Source organism: Hyperolius riggenbachi, chromosome 11 (genome assembly GCF_040937935.1).
Source record: "Hyperolius riggenbachi isolate aHypRig1 chromosome 11, aHypRig1.pri, whole genome shotgun sequence".
Classification (NCBI taxonomy): Eukaryota; Metazoa; Chordata; class Amphibia; order Anura; family Hyperoliidae; genus Hyperolius; species Hyperolius riggenbachi.
Genome location: NC_090656.1, coordinates 165,449,838 through 165,472,090, shown reverse-complemented (window position 1 = coordinate 165,472,090; position 22,253 = coordinate 165,449,838). Strand labels below are relative to the sequence as shown.

Below are 22,253 nucleotides of genomic sequence, written 5' to 3'. Positions count from 1 at the left end.
GTCATACAGGAAAGCTAAATAAAAGTGCAATCCTGGTGAGGCAAATTATTATTTAGTAATTATATAGCGCCGCCATCTTCCGCAGATGCATATATCCCTGCATCATATGGCTATCGCTTGCGCTATGTGACACTATGTGGCATATTCCACTTAATTGTCCAAACTAAGTCTATCTCCCGTTCCTCTCTCGGGGAGTTGTTCCAGCGCTTTCCCCCGTTTAAATTTGCTGCTACCTGATGCCCTCAGAAACACTCGTGTCCTTGAGTACTTCCAAAGATAGGCAGCTCCGTAATACGCCAGCGCACTTTTGTGCATGGGCAGTATGGAGCCACCTGTATTCGGAAGCACTCGGGGGACATAAGTACTTCTGGACCTTTCAGGAATCCCCCCCTTAAAAATCCTGCATTTGCCCCTGTGAACTCTTGCACATGACAGAAGGAAAACATAGAAAAATGCACCACTTGTATATAGAGAGTTTAGCCTGTCTAATTCCCCCTCATGTGTATCTAATCACAAGATGTAATTTGATCTCTTCCCTGTGTCACATGACTGCCATGGCAGAGATGGCAGATAAGCTCATTTGAAAGCACAGGATGTTAACAATATTTGATTTCCTACTGCTTCTGAGCTAAGTGCTTCTGCCTTACTGTTACCGATTTTTTGCCTGGATGTTGACTACTCTCTGCCTGCAGCCTGCACTGACCTTTGCCTGGATTTTGACTACTTTCTGCCTGCCTCCTGCACCGACCTCTGCCTGGATTTTGACTACTGGTACTTTCTGCCTGCCTCCTGCACCGACCTCTGCCTGGGTTTTGACTACTCTCTGCCGGCCGCCTGCACCAACCTCTGCCTGGATTTTGACTACTCTTGACTACTCTTTGCCTGCCGCCTAAGACTGAAAGCAAAGGGAATAAAGTCTGAAAAGAATCAAGTTTCTACTGCCCCGATTGTGATGTTGCCCTCTGTGCCATTCCATTTGAAAATATACCACACACATGAGGTGTATTAGGTATATATGTACATACTGTATAGTCTAGTGCCTTATTTGTACAGTTTCACTATGTTTTAAGTTTATTTATAAATGTAATTATTTCAACAATTTTGTGCTCCAGTCTTTCATTTATACGCAGGATATCTACCAGGCTTTTATTCTTATATATTTTAGTGAGGTAAGACTTAAAAAAAAAATGTACTGCTTTTAGACCCATAAATCAAGACAGAAATGCACCGCCAGGGAGGTTAATACTGTGCATCATTATTATAACATTGAAAGTTAGCAACATCTTTTTATCATCTATAAACATAATTTTTTAAGCAATTTTCACAAATTATGGATGTAAAAAAATCATTTTAAAATGGCAAGTGTGTACTTACCAGTGTCACATCTTTAGCTACTGGTATGATGCAGTCATCACTGTCAGTTGCTGTGGATTCATTTCCATCGGTTGTTTGTTTTCCATCATGATCTGAGAAAAACAATTGCTTATTTGTAAGGAAATGGAAAGACACATTGGGCATGATTCACAAAACTTTTTCACCTGTTATCACATATGTTAAATTTTTAAGCTCCAAAAGAGCACAAATATACTTAATATAATATAATATAATAATAATATAATAAGAAAAGTAATACTGAAATTAAGTTAGCCAACTTACTTGGAGTGATTATTTTGATTGTAAATGTTCTGAAAGGTTATTTTTATAAATTGGGTGATAAATAAGTCATATATGAGAAGTCTTGTGAATAGAGCCCATTATTCTATTTGCAAATATGTCTACATAGGTTATCTTCTTGGTGGATAACATGAATTTTGATTACAGAGTACCACCATTAATCCCAACTACAGTAAAACCTTGGATTACAAGCAATTTGGTTTAATAGCGCTTTGCAAGACAGTCAAAAATGTTTATGAAATTTTGACTCGATAAGCAAGCAACATCTTAATATACAAGCACATAATGTATCCGTGTGTAACGTCATCACAACTGAGCCGATGGTTGTTCTACCTTTGACACTGCAGGAGTGTACCTAAACTTAGTGTACAAACAATGTGTACAATCATACAATCATCCAGTTTAGGCAAAAGCAACTGTCATTGGATAAGTTCCTTTTTATAGACACACACACACACACACACACACACACACACACACACACACACACACACACACACACACACACACACACACACACACACACACACACACACACACACACACACAGGTTGGGGTTAGCCAACATATAGAAATGATTTTTTAAGTGAAAAAGTAAAGTACAGTTTTACTTTATACAGTGTGCTTAAAAACAAGAAGAGAATTGAGAGCCATATATGGTGCAGTATTGTCAGGTAAAATTAAGAGTTCAATACAATTTTTTTATGTGTATATACTCACAAACACGGGTTATCCATAGACAACAACATTAAATGCAGGTGGGGAGCATTAGGACCTGACCCCACTCAGGATAAGAAGTTGCTCTCTGTAGATAGTAGATGGGGATGCACCCCTCTACCCAGGGTGGACTAGAAGATCAGCAAAAACTCGGAATACAGAGGCGCCAGAGTAGAGTCAAATTAAAAAAAAAAACACTTAAAAGCAGAGGGGGATGTTAGGGTGGACTTACTTCCTTCTTACAAAAAAAGAAAACTCACTTAAGTCTCGATAAAACAGAATTGACAAATTTATTCAACTCCACAAATGCGACGCATTTCGCGGGCGTGACCCCGCTTCCTCAGGCATAAATGGGAGCACAACCCAGTGGGTCAAGCAATAGTTTTGAGCGCCTCTGTATCTTCAGAACCATTACATTTGGCCTATCTCCTCTTTGTATTATGTTTGGCCCACTCTAGACCACCAGGGAAGCTATATTTGAGGTGAAGTCCTAAAAAACTAGGGAAGCCATATGGGGGAGGTAGGGGGAAAGCACTAAACACTAAGGAACTGTATAGAGGAGGGTAGGGACCACTAGACACCAGGGAACTGTATAGTGGAGGGAGGACCATTAGATATCAGGGAACTTTACAAGGAAGGAAGTGGGGACGGTAGATATTGAGGTTGTCCCGTGACTTGGTCCCAGTGTTCAGTTTTGGACCACTTTCCCTGTAATAGTAGCAACTGGCTGCTGAACAAGCTGCTGTTTTGGATAGCAGAAAATATCCATTCTAAAGCCATGAACTGCACCATTGTATAATATGTGGATACTTACATGGAGCGAATACTTTCAAAGTCAGACACATCCTATAATTAATCATCTATGATGCATGAAAACACCTACCTAAGGATGCCCACTAATGGTCCAATTTACAGTGAAGATGCCTACTAATGGTCCAATTTATACCGAATAATTACCCAAGGGATCAGATTGATGCAATCGGAAATAAAAATGTTATAATAGATGGATTATTTCACCATGAACAAATCAATCTGTACTTCCTAGCCATGATGACTGATTATAAAAAAATGTTTTTCTGATCAACTAAATTGTCAAATGTTCACCATTAGAAACATTCACAGCTGCATAAGTGTATCTATTAGGTTTATTTTCCAATCCAATTTAATCCAACTATGCCAATCTGATTGCATTTATCTGATCTCACAATGCATACAGCAATAAACAGCCCCGGGTGCTAAGGTCCGTCACCAGGATGTCGGGGTCACACCCCCTTCAATTCCCTCAGGCTGAGTGGCTTGAGAAAGAGCTATCAAAACAGCAAGCTGTCGCCGCCAAAGCCTCTTTTTTTACTATTATGTCATTTTAATGGCATTTCAATAAAGAGCTTATTTTTATTCTGTGGTGCCAGCCCTTTTTGTATGCATATTTATTAAAACAAAATGATCCATACCCTGTTTTTTTCGCCAACAATTAGGCTTTCTCTGGATAGTACATTTTGCAAAGTATTTTTTTTATACTAAATGCATTTCAACGGGAAAAATAAGAAAAAATGTGAACAAAAATCATTATTTCTCAGTTTTCGGCCATTCTAGTTTTAAAATAAAACGTTCTCCTGTGGATAAAACCCACACGTTTTATTTGCCCATTTGTCCCGATTATTATATCATTTAAATTATATCCCTATTACAATGAATGGCGACAATATATTATTTGGAAATATAGGTGTCATTTTTCTGTTGCTTTTTTTTTGTCCGGTCTATAATTACCAGCCCCTATGTAGTAAAGTAATAGTAATTTACCCTCATAAAATATAGATTAAAAAAGCTGAGTCCCTAAGGCAACTATTTATATTTTTTTTTAAACGGATTTCTTTTTTTTTTACAAGTGTTTTTTTTGGGGGGTGGGAGGCTTTGGAAGTATAAGTTATTCATTTTATTAACGAGAACCCGAGGTGGGGTTCTGACAATGCTATCTGCATACAGAGGCTGGGTCTGCCTATACAGCCCAGCCTCTGTTGCTATCCAGATCTCCCCCCTAAGCCCCCCCTGCTCTCGGGGGGAACGCCGAGACTCACAGTACATAGGTAAACACAGCCCGCTGCAACACGCTGCTTGTTGACAGCGCGGCTGTGATTTATGGGGGATAGCAGAGCGCAGGGGGGCTTAGGGGGATCTGGATAGCAACAGCGGCTGGGCAGTATAGGCAGACCTCTATATGCGGATAGCATTGTCAGAACCCCACCTCGGGTTCTCTTTAATATGTAATTATAAGTGTATGTGTATGTACAGTATGTCTGTATGTGTAATTTTACTTCTGTTTTATGAATGGACGTGGCCGCTGATCGCGGTCATGTCCATTCATTGCATGCATCATTCCGCTTGGTCCTCTTCCCCAATCACGGAACACGGAGTCCCGACGGGTAACGTGCAGAGTGGCGGCGGGATCAAGCGACTTATTAAAACGTCCTGTTGCCTTTAACAGTCTCAAACAGGATGTTTTTAATAAGTCAGAATGCCATTACCTGGTTAAAATAACTTTTGCATTCTACAAAAAGTAACAAAAAGATTAAAAAGTACTGTCAAAATTACTCTGAGTACTTTTTTGCTTTCTGGTGGCTTAAAAGGTGTTTTATTTATAATGTGACAATATCATACAAAAGAAAAAAATGTAGGAGAAATCGTGACTTGCAGCGGGTCCTATATGCATTAAAAAACACGTGTGATCTAAAGCTTTAAAGCTGACTACACATAGCCAAGTAGAGGCCTGATCCTGCTAACAACTGACACTCATTGATACTCATTTAGTACCTTCTATTCTGAATACATTTTGGAACAGAATTCATCACACCCACCAATACACATGGTTTAGTGCTGATTCATGCAGTACAAAAACCACAACTCTGAAGCTACGCACACGCCATCAGTTCAATCAAGATTCTACACCATTCCTTATTAAACCTGTGACTACTGTTAATATTTGGCAAACAGCAGATTCAATCAAAAAGATCAAATCTGCATACAATTGATATAAACAGTTCACTAGTATGTACCCACCTTTAGATCTGGTCAGGGAAATATTTTACTCTGCAGAGCGATGGAAGGAAGAATTTGCAAAAGAACCTAAACACTAACAAAACCATTTATTAATCTATCATCTAACATATCTTTACTGTCTGTTGTCTTTGTTCTCTTGCTTTTTATAATTTTTACACAGGCTGCCAATTACAATTTTGATAAATATTCTGGAACATTTATTTTTTAAATAAAATGTGTTTAGTACCTTCTGTTTCTAAATCTTCATTTGCCTCAGTTTCATCACCTGATGTATCATAGCTTTCGGCTTCATACTGCCCATCTGATATTTGAGAGCTTTCTTCATTTTCTTGTGGATATTTTGTCAGTGTTTTTTTCAGATTTTCATCTTCAACTTTTTTATCATGCTCACTCTAAATAAAGAGAATAATGGCAATAAGCAAATTAATTACTCTTACGTTTCCTGTATTTAAATATCTGAAAAATGGGTTTTGGCAACCATTCACACAGATCTGGATACAGCAAACAATGCTATATTTGTAGCACATAGTAAACATACAGTGGTGTGAAAAACTATTTGCCCCCTTCCTGATTTCTTATTCTTTTGCATGTTTGTCACACTTAAATGTTTCTACTCATCAAAAACCGTTTAGTCAAAGATAACATAATTGAACACAAAATGCAGTTTTAAATGATGGTTTTTATTATTTAGTGAGGAAAAAAACTCAAAACCTACATGGCCCTGTGTGAAAAAGAATTTGCCCCCTGAACCTAATAACTGGTTGGGCCAACCTTAGCAGCAATAACTGCAATCAAGCATTTGCGATAACTTGCAACAAGTCTTTTACAGCGCTCTGGAGGAATTTTGGCCCACTCATCTTTGCAGAATTGTTGTAATTCAGCTTTATTTGAGGGTTTTCTAGCATGAACCGCCTTTTTAAGGTCATGCCACGACATCTCAATAGGATTCAGGTCAGGACTTTGACTAGGCCACTCCAAAGTCTTCATTTTGTTTTTCTTCAGCCATTCAGAGGTGGATTTGCTGGTGTGTTTTGGGTCATTGTCCTGCTGCAGCACCCAAGATCGTTTCAGCTTGAGTTGAGAAACAGATTACCAAAAAATCCTGAAGGAGAATTTCCGGCCGACAGTAGAATTCATGGTTCCATCTATCAAAGCAAGCCTTCCAGGTCCTGAAGCAGCAAAACAACCCCAGGCCATCACACTACAACCACCATATTTTACTGTTGGTATGATGTTCTTTTGCTGAAATGCTGTGTTACGTCTACGCCAGATGTAACGGGACACGCACCCTCCAAAAAGTTCAACTTTTGTCTCGTCGGTCCACAAGGTTTTTTCCCAAAAGTCTTGGCAATCATTGAAATGTTTTTTAGCAAAATTGAGACGAGCCTTAATGTTCTTTTTGCTTAAAAGTGGTTTGCGCCTTGGATATCTGCCATGCAGGCCGTTTTTGCCCAGTCTCTTTCTTATGGTTGAGTCGTGAACACTGACCTTAATTGAGGCAAGTGAGGCCTGCAGTTCTTTAGATGTTGTCCTGGGGTCTTTTGTGGCCTCTCGGATGAGTTTTCTCTGCACTCTTGGGGTAATTTTGGTCGGCCGGCCACTCCTGGGAAGGTTCATCACTGTTCCATGTTTTTGCCATTTGTGGATAATGGCTCTCACTGTGGTTCGCTGGAGTCCCAAAGCTTTAGAAATGGCTTTATAATCTTTACCAGACTGATAGATCTCAATTACAGTACTTTTGTTCTCATTTGTTCCTGAATTTCTTTGGATCTTGGCATGATGTCTAGCTTTTGAGGTGCTTTTGGTCTACTTCTCTGTGTCAGATAGCTCCTATTTAAGTGATTTCTTGATTGAAACAGGTGTGGCAGTAATCAGGCCTGGGGTGACTACAGAAATTGAACTTAGGTGTGATAAACCACAGTTAAGTTATTTTTAAACAAGGGGGGCAATCACTTTTTCACACTGGGCCATGTAGATTTGGAGGTTCTTTTTCTCACTAAATAATAAAAACCATCATTTAAAACTGCATTTTGTGCTCAATTATGTTATCTTTGACTAATAGTTAACGGTTTTTGATGAGCAGAAACATTTAAGTGTGACAAACATGCAAAAAAATAAGAAATCAGGAAGGGGGCAAATAGTTTTTCACACCACTGTATTCCACATCATTATACTAATTTAACGTTTTCAGGACCAGACTGATTTGACCTTAAAGACCAGGGCCGTCCTTTCCCTATTGCACGCTGTAATTACTGTAATTGGCTTACAGTAATCACAGGGTCAGGAGCCAATTTCATTTGCCGAGATGAGAAAGCCCTGTTGTCACTGAGACTGCAGAGTGAGCGGGTGCAGCAACGGAACAGGGGTGAGAATGGCAAGGACAGCGTGAGCGTACGGCAGTGAATAATTGGATTCTACAACCTGTCAGAGCCGCACAGCCACCAGCAGGACGTAGTTTCCAACTACATCGGTCCAGAAGCAGTTAATATTCAGTTTTCGGTGTGTTTAAAAAATAATTTAGCAGATACTTCAAAAACAAGGGAGACTTTTAGAAAGCAGCCTTTGATTTCCATGTGATCTTACAAAAGCATGTTAACTGGTTTACTTGTGTAAAGCTAGGACAAAGTTATAAATGTAAACAATTTATATTTTCATTCTAGAAATATAAAATCACCTGGAGTGTAATAGGCTGTGACCCACAGACTAAATGGAACATGTATGGTCAACGGGGTAAGGTCCAATCTTTCCTTTGATATTATTTTAAGATTCTGGCAACCTTGGCTATGTCGTTATTTATCAACTTGGATCTTTACATCTTTCTTAAGTCGTATACCAACTGTATAACAGCATTGATCAAACATTGTTATCTGGAGAGAATAATCAGGCACTGTTATAGGATAAAAACTATTAATCATGTTAAATCGTTCTTGGGTAAGGTGGCCGGTCTGGGACCCCTCTGCTGAGAATCTAGCATGTGTACCATGGCCCCTGACCTTCCTTGATTGGTCTTTGAGACATCTGTACTGCTGGATCATTTTATCTGAACACCAGTTGAGGCCATTGTTCTTTTTACTTTTCCCTCTCCATGTCGCTTTGCCATGTGTGGCAGTCCCTTCTCCCCCCTCCATGGCAACAGAATGCATCCCTAGCCACTAAGACCAGTACAGATGCACTCATCTATGGGTGGGAGCGCGTCCAGAAGATAAAAAGGGCTCCTGCACTGGAAAGATGGACTGTTGGAGGATCTAGGAAGCATCTTGGCCATCCAGAGGTTTCCAATATTTGAGATATATATCTAACCCCTCTTTCCCCCTCCACAAGTCTGCTTTAAGCCTGGTTGTAAACTATACTACTCTGGTTGCACAATATTGTTAGGTTCTACCAGGAAAAAAAGCTTTGTTGAGTGTCTTTGTTCTACTCTGGCTTGCACAGACCTTACTTGCACATGCCCAGTCCAACAGTCGTTCATGGCCGGAAGCACAGTCAGAAGATAAAGAGGGCTCCTGTGGCAAAACTGTAATGTCACTATGCTATGTCTTGTACAGTCTGTTTCTGCAATGTAGCATGTTTATTTTAAACTCTGTTGGATGTCAGCTATTGTTTTTGAGATCTTGTATTGGTGCTGCTTCAGATAGCTGTATGGGATACATTGCCCAGTTGTCTGCTGCCTCGTATACATATTCAAACAATGGCCCAAGATAAGGCTAGGGCTATGTAGGTCTTGCTGGAATCTTCTGTAAACAAAAGCCTGTGATAAGACCAGGGAGATCTAGGCTTCTCTGGAAACTTCTGTTTGAAGAATATAATAGGGGGAGGGATAGCAGTGAATCACAAAAGAAAAAACATAAGTGTCCTCCCCCAATTTAATTTGCATGACTCAAACTGAGGAGCTATATTACCGGTGGTGCACAAGTCGGTGGTGGGACCACACAAGACCAACTAAGATTGTGGGATCAACCATTTTAGCATAGGCCTTGTGCTGGGTGATTTGGTGTGTTCCGATGGAATCAATGGTCGGTTGTATAAACTGTATTAGTGACCCACTATGCTGGTCATTGTTTGTAAGTATTTTTAACAGGTCCAAGATTGTTTGTATTATGGAAGTTGGCATACAATAAAAATTTTAACCTTTTTTCATGCACATGCAGCAGTACTGGTTACATTTTTGGATGTGGAGGATTAGCAGTGTTGGCTGAGAATTGTGCTGGGGTTGTGAGTGAACAGTCCACTGTGTATTTTGCCAATGGAGTTTTGGATTCTTACTATTGCGTGAGATTGAGTATTTTCTACTGTTTGAGATGGAATAAAGGAGACATCTTCAAACAGTCTGCTCATGGTGTATGGACCTTCATCCCTTCACAGCTCCTGCAATGGAATGGTAGGCAGTTGGGAGGATCCAGGAAGCCTCTGGACCAACCAGAGGTTTCAAACTACTATGGAACTTATCTATCTCCTCTATCCCCATCTACAAATTGGCTTTAAACCTGGCTGTAAACTTCCACATCGGAGAAATAAAAAAAGAGGGAAAGAGAAAGGCAGGAACAGATTTCGCTGCATAAAACCACAGTGTCAGAGAAACTAGAACACTGCTGCCAGCAGTCTGGATCTCTTCTCCAAAGAACGTGAGTCCAATTAAAATTCTTATTAATTACTAATACTAATGCACATTTTACCTTCCATAAAAAATCCACAAAACACAATGTTACAAGTAAGGCCTGGAACCCACTAGGAGCGCTTTTCTGAGCACTTTGTGATATGAAAAGCTCATGCTAATGTAATGGTATGGGTGTGATCATCTCACTTGGGCGATGTGATTTTATAAAAATCCCCCATAGCATTGCATTAGCAAGAGCTTTTTCAAATCACTAGTGCTTAGAAAAGGCTGCTATTGGGTTTGAGCCCTAATCCACATTTCATAGCTTGCTGCCTGCCTGCTTTACATCCTATGAGGAGTAATGTGTATGCGTGCAATGACTGCATATCAGCTCACACTCCCATACATTTAAAGCCACTCAGCTCAGGCTTTTTTTGAGAGTAAGGCATAGTTAGTATGCAAAAACAGCTGCTTAGAGTCCACATTAAGAGAAACTTCATTGCAGATGACTAATGAGGTAGACTTACTCAACAACGTCAAAGGGAGAGGTCTAATAATGATACAAAAATTATTGATCTCCTTAATTAAAACATTTTATTAGTAACTTTTTAAACAGACCAAAAGTGTTGAACCTCCTGGGCATTACGCACGCCGGAGGGCTTGCAGCCGACAGTCCCCCATTATAATTTTAAGTGATCGTGTAGTTGTAATATGTTCAGATAGCACTAGGCTAGCTAGCAATGGTGGCCGGCATCCCCCTGATTACTTCTGATCCCCCCGATCGCCGCTAAATACATTACCCCCTCTGGATCTAGCGATGGCGCAGCCTCCCCGAACAGCTCCGCTCTTCTCTATGGGGAGGATCGAACATGACGTCATGACATCAGCGACATCATGACGTCATGCGCAGACCCGATCCTCCCCATAGAGAGGACCGGAGATGTGCAGGGCGGCTGCATCATCGCTGGATCCAGGGGGAGTAATGTATTTAGCGGCGATCGGGGGGATCAGAAGTAATCAGAGGGATGCCGGCCACCATTGCTAGCTAGTCTAGTGCTAGCTGAACATATTACAACTACACGATCACTTAAATTTATAATGGGGGACTCCTGGGGACAGCTGGCGGTATGCCCGACACAGTGTTGGGCATACTGCTAAGGAGGTTAAAGTAAATTTATACTCACCTAAAGGATTATTAGGAACACCTTACTTATACGGTGTTTGACCCCCTTTCACCTTCAGAACTGCCTTAATTCTACATGGCATTGATTCAACAAGGTGCTGAAAGCATTCTTTAGAAATGTTGGCCCATATTGATAGGATAGCATCTTGCAGTTGATGGAGATTTGTGGGATGCACATCCAGGGCACAAAGCTCCAGTTCCATCACATCCCAAAGATGCTCTATTGGGTTGAGATCTGGTGACTGCGGGGGGCATTCTAGTACAGTGAAATGTCATGTTCAAGAAACCAATTTGAAATGATTTGAGCTTTGTGACATGGTGGTCATGAAGGGATGGACATGGTCAGAAACAATGCTCAGGTAGCCCATGGCATTTAAACCACACCCAATTGGCACTAAGGGGCTGAAGTGTGCCAAGAAAAAATCCCCCACACCATTACACCACCACCACCACTAGCCTGCACAATGGTAACAAGGCATGATGGATGCATGTTCTCATTCTGTTTACGTCAACTTCTGACTCTATCGAGACTCATCAGATCAAGCAACATTATTCCAGTCTTCAACTGTCCAATTTTGGTGAGCTCGTGCAAATTGTAGCCTCTTTTTCCTATTTGTAGTGGAGATGAGTGGTGCCCGGTGGGGTCTTCTGCTGTTGTAGCCCATCCACCTCAAGGTTGTGCATGTTATGGCTTCAACAAATGCTTTGCTGCATACCTCGGTTGTATTGAGTGGTTATTTCAGTCAATGTTGCTCTTTTATCAGCTTGAATCAGTCGGCCCATATTCCTCTGACCTCTAGCATTAACAAGGCATTTTCACCTACAGGACTGCCACATACTGTATGTTTTTCCCTTTTCACACCATTCTTTGTAAACCCTAGAAATGGCTGTGTGTGAAAATCCCAGTAACTCAGCAGATTGTGAAATACTCAGACTGGCCCATCTAGCATCAACAACCATGACACGCTCAAAATTGCTTAAATCACCTTTCTTTCCCATTCTGACATTCGGTTTGGAGTTCAGGAGATTGTCTTGACCAGAACCACACCCCTAAATGCATTGAAGCAACTGCCATGTGATTGGTGGATTAGATAATTGCATTAACTAATGAGAAATTGAACAGGTGATACAATCCTTTAGGTGAGTGTATCTTGTCAGAGGAATACAGAAAGGGTCACTGATGACTCCTGTCCTGTACAGAATCTCGGCATTTACTGCTTTCAGAATCACTGACTAAGTTATGATTAGGCAGATCATGTGTTTCACCTCTACACATTTCCTCTAACTTATCTGACTGCATACTAGTGGCAGATGTATGTCTAAAAAGAAATACAAAGGAGTTACATGATAATCAAATGCAAATGAAATGTTTAACCCTTTGACTCCCAATAACATAAAATGATTTTCATGACTGCACCTGTCAATGCCAGCCAATGATGAGTACCAAATTATCATGGCCCCATAAGTGGCATCAGATGTACGAAGCGTGTTTTAAAAATAATTCACAGCCTCTCCACATTATTGAGTGCTTTAATTACTTTCACTCCCACCTGCAATTGCTATTCTTCATGCCTTTTCCCCCCATTTGCTAACATACAGGTTGGCCAAAATAGCCAATTTAAGATGGCTAGCATGTGGAGATGAATAAACATGAATTTTAATAATTGTTTATCTCTGATTTATTCAGCACAGTAATCTGGAAGTTCTTAGACCCGAGCACTCCCTGTGTCACGTCAGTTTGCCTTGCAGCTGTGTGTCCAGTGAAGGAGTATGAATCTGATCTCCTTCTGCAAAAAGCAAAGGTCACCTGTACTCAATTTTGCTTAGCAAATAAAAACAAAACACCTAAACAAATAATAATAAAGATTGAATAAAAATAATAATAATAATAATAACAAAAACTGCCCCCTCTAAAATGTTTTCAGCACAAAAAACAAAACACAAATACATTCATACAAACTATTAAAATATGCATCCATACATCCATAAAAAAACTCTTATTATACTGCATAAATTAGTCACTCCTACACATCAAATATTTTAAAATTATTTGAGGTCCAAGATTTTAGCATAATCATTGGAAAGCTTTGGTCATTTATTAACTAACCAGTAACCACCTTTTTAACTTTTATAGTTTATGGGATGTAGAAGATTTTGTTGTATTCGTGATCCTCAATAATGATTTGAATCAGATGTATTTTATTCTGAGAAATATCGTCAATCTGATTATACAGGCACAGAAGCAGGTGTCCACCCCAGCTGCAGCAATAAGCTGTCACCCACACTAAGCCACTGCCCATAACTGCGCTGCTCACAGTAAGCCACTGACCACAGGTGGTTCCAGGTCCGTGCATATTTACAAACTTTAATTATTATATAGGATAAAGAGTAATATATTTCAATTCTACATTCTGTTTTCAGAAACTACATGATTTGAAGGTCTTAAAGCGGACTCCGGACTATAATTTAATCTTTTTATCCAATAGATTAAGGAAACCTCAACAGAAAAGCAATAAAATATCTGTTAATTTACCGATATTTTACTACTTCACTAACCAATATTTTATTATGACCTAACTTCTCCCTACTCTCACATAGAACCCTCCCCCTGTTGGTGTCCAACCTTAACCCTTCCTGGTGGTGCCTAATCTTAACCACCCCCGCCCTCCATTGGTGCCCAACCTTAATCCCCCCTGGTGGGTACCTAACCTTAATCCCCCACTTTGTTTGTGTAACACTAACTAGTATATGATCGTCTGTGGTTTTATGTAACAGAGAATTAAAAAAAATTATAATTGAAATGTCAAAATGTAAAAAAGTAAACTTTTTTAAGCTTAAGTGAGTTTTTTTGAAAAATTACAATTTGTAACATAGGTGAGAATGGGGGAAGTTGCTCGTTGTGGTGCAAAAAGTTAAAATGTGAAGGTATAAGGAATGCATAGGGAACAGATTTAGAAAAAAATTATACAGTTTTAGAAATAATTAAAGCATAGCGAACAGTTTTAGAAACAATTATACAATTTTATAAACAATTATTTGTTAAAGGATACCCAAACTGACATGTGGCATGATGAAATAGACATGTGTCCTTGAATCCCTCCACTGGCTTCCTATCCAGCCCAGAATCAGATTCAAGATACTGTGTTTGAACTACAAATCTGTCCACAAAACCTGTCCAACCTACATTTCCGATCTTACTCAGAGGTACACAGCTAGCGGCTCACTCCGCTCTTCCAATGAACTTCGCCTAACTGCCCCCCGCATCACCCAGTCCCATGCACGCCTCCAGGACTTCTCAAGAGCTGCTCCAACACTATGGAACTCCCTACCTCCACCCATTAGTGCAGCCCTCTTTTTCAACATCTTCAAGAAAACCCTCAAAACTCACCTTTTCACTCTGGCCTACTACACCTCACAAGTGCTCTAAACCCACAGCTGAACTCTGGTCCCCTACCTTTCGTGCCCTTACCTCTCCCTCTAGATTGTAAGCCTTTGGGCAGGGTCCTCCAACTTTTGTGTCTTACTTGATAATGCACCTCCATTACTGTGAACCCATGCTATGCATCTGAGTGAACCTAACTTGCCTAATCTCCATGCTCTTCTCCAGTGACTAAGCATTAGCTTGTACTCATACTGTGCTGCATGATCTGGTCTTTCTTGTATTCAGGTATTGTCATTTTGCTGTATGCCACCCCTAAGCATTGTCTGTAACCTAAACTAATGTCCAGCGCTGCATAATATGTTGGCGCTTTATAAATACAATAAATAATAAATACATAAATAATGTGTATGTACAGTGCCTAGCACACAAATAACTATGCTGTGTTCCTTTTTTCTTTCAATAAGATATTAAGTGGCTGACTCAGTCCTGACTCAGACAGGAAGTGACTACAGTGTGACCCTCACTGATAAGAAATTCCAACTATAAAACACTTTCCTAGCAGAAAATGGCTTCTGATAGCAAGAAAGAGATAAAAAGGGGAATTTCTTATCAGTAAAGGTTACACAGTAGTCAATTCCTGTCTTACATACCTGATATTTAACTCTTTCAGGCAGAGAAATAAAAAAAAGGAACACAGCATAGTTATTTGTGTGCTTGGCACTTTACATACCCATGTCTATCTCATCATGTCACTTCGGGTATCCTTTAAAGAATGGGTTATTGTAATCGATAAAGTTGGTATGGAAATGAAAGGTAAAGATAGCAAGTGATAGAGTTGTTTTATATTTACACGGCACCCTTTTTTATACAGTTGGCACCAATAGAGAAATGATTTGCATTGTTGTGAATGAGGTGCCATTTTAATAAGCGCCTATGTTAGTTTCTCTCAGTTACTCAAAACCTACCTCCGAAATATTTAAAACAGTTATTGGGGGTTTTGTATCTTTTGCAGACTCTTTTTCAGTTGTTTGATTCACTGGATTCTGAAAAACAAAATAAAAATAATAATAATACAAAATAAATAAATAAATAAATATATATATATATATATATATACACATACATACATACATACATACATACATATATATATATATATATATATATATATATATATATATAAAGCCAATAGTCATAATATATTAGTGTCGTAGTTCTGCATGAACAATTACATACAGTTTAAATGGTGTAGATTAGTTTTTCTCAACTCTTCAAAACCAAGTACCCCTTACCTCAACTTGGTTTTAGCCAAGTACCTCCAGCAGCAGGTAATACCCCGTGACTTCCATGGTCATGCAAAAAACTGGTGACATGAAGGTTCAGAGGGGGTGGCACTGGGTGGGGGTGTCCCTCTTCTCTAGTCACCATGTCTGGTCTCCATGAGTACCATGTCAGTGCTACCATGACCCTCATGCGACATTAGTTTGTTCATGCTGGCAGCATTTCTGGTAGTGGAAAGCCATCTGGAGGCTAGAAAACACTGACTGGGCAAGAGGAGGGAGCAGAACAGATGTGTTCATGCTCCACTGTTCACACTTCAATTCGACATAGACACCTATTAAGAACGCTTGGGGGAGAAGGACAAATTCTATCTTACTCATATCTGGTGGGCTTAAGGGCTTCCTAATACTGATTTATCTCTGACATTTGGTACTCAGTCTTCTTAAATGTTGAGGGAGAACAACAAGGAAGCAGATATTGGAGGGTTGCAGCACAGAACGGATGGCAGACCCAAGAATGTAGGCTTTAGTAGCATCAGGTTTGTACAACTCTGTTTGCAAGTGTATGCAGAGGTGCTGCACCTATCTGCACAACCTCGGAGTTACTCCTGCTCTTGTATTTGCCTGAGGAATCGGGCTTGGGACCAACGAAACGCGTTGAATAATTGTATGTGGAGTACTGATTAAATATATTTTTTTCTGGATACCATATATGGTGGTTGTGTCATGTATATTGGGGAGATGGATCCACCCCGGTCCCCTAATTTTTTATTTGGTTTTAAGAGACTACTAATTTTTATTCTGCTAGCGCCTCTTTAACTACTACAAATATCATTATCCACCTGGTGGATCGGTGTGTACACCCTTATTTTTCTTCTACGGAGAGCGACTTCTAAGCCTGAGTGGGGACAGGCTTAATATCCCCATATGCGATTGGAGTGGTTGCCTGAGGTCGGCAACCCAGACTTGTGAGTATATCTATATCTGCTGTACAAATTGAAGATTACCTTATATTAACAATAATACACTATTGGGGGCTTTCGATTGTTCTTTCTTTTTGTCTTTCTACACGCGGAGGGAGATGACCGTGATAGGGGGAAAACAGGAGGGGGGCCACAATGAGAGGGGGAAAAGAGCTCAGGTTATTCTCTCTGCGCTTTGAGTCCGCAAGGAGAAAAGCGCAATATAAATGTTATTTGTCTTGTCTTATTTGTCTTCTCTCAACAGCTTCACCATGATCTAGCACTATCTTTTGCTCCTGGCTGCCTCCCAGGCAGCTGCATACTTTGGAAGTTTGCTGCTGCTAGCTGGTTGGCTCCATTTCCTTTCCTCCCAGCTGCTGGCTGGTCCTGGGCTCCCTTGGTTAAGAAGCCTGTCCCACCCAGAGTCTGATGCTGATGTGTAGGTTGCACATGAGGGGCAACAGAGGACACAAATCAGTTCACTGCACACAGCCGATTTAGCTGAAGATGTACCCCTGGCAGTAGTTTTGCATACTCCCTGGGGTACGTGTAGCACATGTTGAGAAACCCTGGTGAATAGAATAACGCAGGGAGAGACTGGAGTATAGACAGTCCCAGATCCCTGAAAATTATACAGTACATGTGGCTGCATATTTCACAAGTAATGTGAACTCATAAAGTATGAATAAAAACGTATCTGTGTCAGGGGAAACTAAAGATCTTCCAGGATCACACTGGTTCTTTTGCATGCAAAGGACCCCTGAAATTCTTGACCAGCCTAAATGAACATGTTGTAAAGCCATAAGAATAGAAGCTTGAACAGAGGCGCCAGAATAGAGTAAAAATGTTTAAAAACTGTGGTGGTCAGTGACAGTCGTGGGCTTACCTCCCCAACAAGTAAAACACAGACTGTGTTAATTTAAGTTTAGGAGGCGTTTGGCTTAGACCCAGACTTGTAATAGTTTTTACTCCTTTGATTTCCTGATGAAGCGGGATAGAACCTGCAAAACGCCTTGCATTGTGGAGTACTTAAATAAACGGTGTCTTTGTTGAACTTTAATCAACAAACTCTGTGTTTATCTTCATCAGGCAATCAAAGGAGTAAAAACTAGTACAAGTCTGGGTCCAAGCCACATGCCTGAACTTTAATCAAGTCCACCCATAGTGGAGGGGTGTTATCCCTTGTTTTCTATCTACAGAGAGCGACTTCTTAACCTAAGTGGGGTCAGGGCATAACATCCTCACCCACCTTTATAGTGGTAGCCTTGGTGTTAATTCATGTTTGTAAGAATACATTCTTATACACCTTATACCTTATATTACCAAAGGCTTCTTGAAAGTACTAAGCTATTTTGAGCTCTCAGTGTGTTTTTTTCTCCGTCTGCATGTTGTAAAACCAGTTACATAGTTAGTTTGGTTGAAAAGAGACATCCGTCCATTTAGCCAGAAAAAAATAATAATTAAAAAACAAAAAAAAAAACACCACCCCAAACCCGCACATATCCCAGATGATCCAGGGGAAGGCAAACTAGGGTGATTTCAAGGGCTTTCTAAAAGGATAATCAGATACTTACCTCAGTAGTTGGAAACCTCTGGATGGTCTAGAGACTTCCTGAACCCTTTTACAGCCCACCGTTCCAGTGAAGGGTTCCTCTTCATCTTCTGGCCATGCTCCTGTCCATGGACAAGTGCTTCTGGACTGGGAATGTACAGTAGGAGTACGGTCCATGCATGCCCAGTAGAATGAAGTGGCTCATGCATGGCAATTTCCCTCTGTACTCAAGCACTTCACAGTCAAGATGCACTCTTCTATGGTCACATTGAAAGCCAAAAGAAAGATATTTAAAGTGGTCAAATTCTGATTTAACATTCAATAAAAATGTGTTTTCCTACTTTTTATTACTCATACAGTTATCATACTTGCTTTTGTCCACAGGTAATATTGTCCGTTTACAAATTGCAAGTTTCCAAAGTGTAGTTTTTCTTACCCTGGAAGCTGGCATTGCATTTTAGTATTTGTCTATTATAACTGCTTTTTATTATATATTACAATCTTCTAATGAGCTATTCTGAACACTGTGTGTGCCTAAAGCAGAGGCAGTTTCTCAGAGAGTGTTTGTTTACATTCCATTGTTGATACATTTGTGTTGAACAAGTAAAAAAGATACTGTTATCTCCAGTTTGAATGTGGATTTGATGCTGAATAGCAGGAGAAAGTGCTTTGTTTAAACATTTCAGTGATGTTCTGCTAGAATTTTTTTCTGGGATAGTAGCTTTCAAGCTGTGAGGAACCTTTTGGAGTAAAGTAGAAATGCTGGATTTCAGACCACTTTAACTGGAGTGTGTGAAATAGTCATAAAGTGACTCTGAGCTGAAACAGTGAGCTGTAGGAGGATCCAGGTAGCCTATGGACTATCATGAGGCTTTCCACCACTAAGGTAATTAAATCTTTTTTTTCTTCATGCTTCAGGTGTACTTTAAAGCGGATCCGAGATAAAAAAAAAAACTAACTATAACAAGTAACTTGTCTATATATCTTATCTAAAGTTTAGATAGTTTACTCAGCAAATCTAGCTGCAAACAGCTTCAACAGAATAGGATTATTTCTTCCTGTAATACAATGACAGCAGCCATGTTCAGCTTGCCTGTGTGTAATGTGACAAACAGATCTGTATCTCCCACTCCCCTCTCCTCCTTCCCTCTGCCTCTGAAATCTCTGGCTAGTAACCTTCTCCTCCTCCTGCCCAGACTATGCTCCCATAAGCCCATGCTACTAAGGCTGAGAGTGCCGAGGCTCTCTAGTAAGCTATAAGTGAGGCTTGTTTAGTTTATAGGGAATTAGCGTATTAAAACAAAAAAAGTATTTGGCTTGAGGAATGCCCTATAAACTATATGAAAGGAACACAATTATTCAATGATTAAAAGTTTATCTCGGATCCACTTTAAGTACACGTCTACTTTAAATACTTGTGCTTCTGTATTCTAAGTCTGGAGAATATAGAGAATTAAGTACAATAGGTGCCCGCTTTGTATAGGTTCAGCAAAAGGGCCGCATACAATTTGTCCCTTTACTAGGATAGAATAGACTGTAGCATCCATCTTGCTACTAGCACAGTACTCACCAGACTTTCCATATTGGCATCAGAGAAGGAGACCTTTTTGTCTGCAGCAGGTTTCAACATCCGTGGCTTAGGCATGGGCACCTGAAAATTGTAAATGTGGGGGAGAAAAAACAAATATAAAGGTGCTGACACTGCAATATTAGCACTTGAGAAAGGGCACCTTGCCCGAAACGTTGTGCTGGTAGTGATATGCTGTGTATACTTGTTGTAACACTTCAATAAATGTAATCGTTGGATAAGCATCCGCAGAGGGTTGAGATCCTTATGGAGATTGGGTGGATTTACTGCAATATTACTGCAATATTATTAAAATATTTATTGATAAACAGACAGATTGAAAAATAACACAAACATAAGGGAATTGGATGAAACACTCAGCATAGAGATTGGCAATTCCCTTTAATATATTGCATTTGTGCACTAACTGCTATATTGACATAAACAACAAGATAATCTATAACTACCAATAAACATCTGTCTTAAATTAGGTCAAATGGCACGAGCCAGAACATATCTCAAAATAGTGCTGATATGTTGCAACGTCTGCTAAACTGTCAGTAGACTGGTACTTATAACCGATTCCAAAGGCCGTCTCTAACTATGGAGGTGCAGAGTTCAGGCAGGGAACACACTTGCAGGGCCGTTTTCCCCTGCGTTTCCGGGTTTTGCGGTCGCGTCTAACGCGTGCGTTTTTTCCGCGTTTATGCGATTGCATGGCATGTACTGCCATGCAACGTGCGGGAAAAAGCAGAAAACTGTGCGTTTAGAAAACGCGGAGAAAAACGCGAACGCAAACGCCCACAAACGCATGCGGCACAGCGTTTCCTGCGCTAGGCTATTAATTTCAGTAGGCTCTAAAATCGTGCCCGTTTTGCCGTTCGCGGCAAAACGCGCAAAAACGCATGTAGTGTGTTCCCTGCCTGAATCTCACAAACACTTTCAGCATTCTTAGCGGGGTTTATCATTACGGTGTTCTATAAGATATCTTCTACACGTATAGATACTACATATGGACGAGAAAATATATATATATATATATCTATATATATATATATAGATATATATATATATATTGTATACAGTATTATAGATATAAAAGTCAACAGCTTCTTGCACATTCACAGGTACTACTATGGTGAAGAGCAAAATATAAACTCATCTGTTAAAGTTTCACTCAAAGTTGCATATATGAAGATGTGGTATTCATCCCTACTTTGAAGTGAGTCAAATCTAGGGAAAGGTCTTCATTGTGCCTTTTGCCACAATGCAAGATCCTGGGAGGAACTCTTGCATTATTACAAACACAGAGGTAAGGTCCCAGGTACTCACACCACCCGCGACCATGCTAAGCTACACCTTTAAGGGGAGCAGGAGTAGCGCAGACAGCAGCTGCTCCTGCTTTTATTCAATTGTATGTGCTTGAATAAAAGACATTTTTCAATAAACTGGTCCGAATTCTTCAAGAGAGGTAAGATTAACTCTCTGTTTATAAGGATAACAGCTTTTTAGCCTATCGTTTATGCATTGGGCGCTTCCACCCTTTTTTAAGTGTCTATTCATCCATAATGAGAATTTACCTATTGATCATCTATGCAAATGCCACCAACGTGAAACATTATAATCCAATGCCTGTGGACCTATTGCACTATTGTAGGTCTGTGGCCCCAGTTGGAGTTAGGTTATACTATATGTATAGGGGATATACAGAATTGTTTCATTCTTTAATTAGTAGAAAAGAACTGAAGATAGCACCCTGTGGTTTACTATTTTATTTATATTGTTTAAAGAATGCTGCTTCTTGGGTTAAGCTTTTACCATTTTATGTACACCATTTAACACACTTTGGTTCTTACCACGGCACATTTAGAGAACCTTGGGTTAATCCATCAATGTCCTTTAACCCATGACAGATCTCTATGCTATGCTCGATGCTATACTGCCATTTATAATTAGCCCTCAGTTCTTTAAGTGCACTCATGCTATTGGGCAAGATCTGCTAACTGTTCAATGTAAACCCTTACCATCCCTTGAAGTGATCCTCCAGACTAAACATTGACTCAGCAGCACTGGAAAGGCCTGGTGTTTCTTTAACTGTTTCACAGCATCAGAACTTTTTTTCTCTTATACAAGCCTCATTTTTAGCTGCACAGAAAAAAACTGCCCGGGCATTTTTCCCCGAATGCTGTGCAAAGCATGATGGGATTTCTGATATTGTTGTTCTCGTTCTGCTGTTTTGGTGCAATTTTTTTTTTTTTACATTTTGAATTTGACATTTGAAGCCTAGG

At 40.0% G+C, this 22,253-nt stretch overlaps 1 protein-coding gene across 7 annotated transcripts in view; it reads right to left on the bottom strand.

Annotated features, from left to right (window-relative positions):
• Positions 1-22,253, bottom strand: part of RPGRIP1L (RPGRIP1 like) — a 308,845-nt gene that overhangs the window by 78,861 nt on the left and 207,731 nt on the right. For all 7 annotated transcript variants that reach the window (XM_068260505.1, XM_068260504.1, XM_068260506.1 and 4 more), the window contains 4 exons: positions 19,969-20,049; positions 15,570-15,647; positions 5,672-5,837; positions 1,375-1,466 (listed from right to left, as the gene is read on the bottom strand). In XM_068260505.1, coding sequence (XP_068116606.1) covers positions 1,375-1,466; positions 5,672-5,837; positions 15,570-15,647; positions 19,969-20,049 — 417 coding nt within the window. The remainder of the gene's footprint in view (positions 1-1,374; positions 1,467-5,671; positions 5,838-15,569; positions 15,648-19,968; positions 20,050-22,253) is intronic.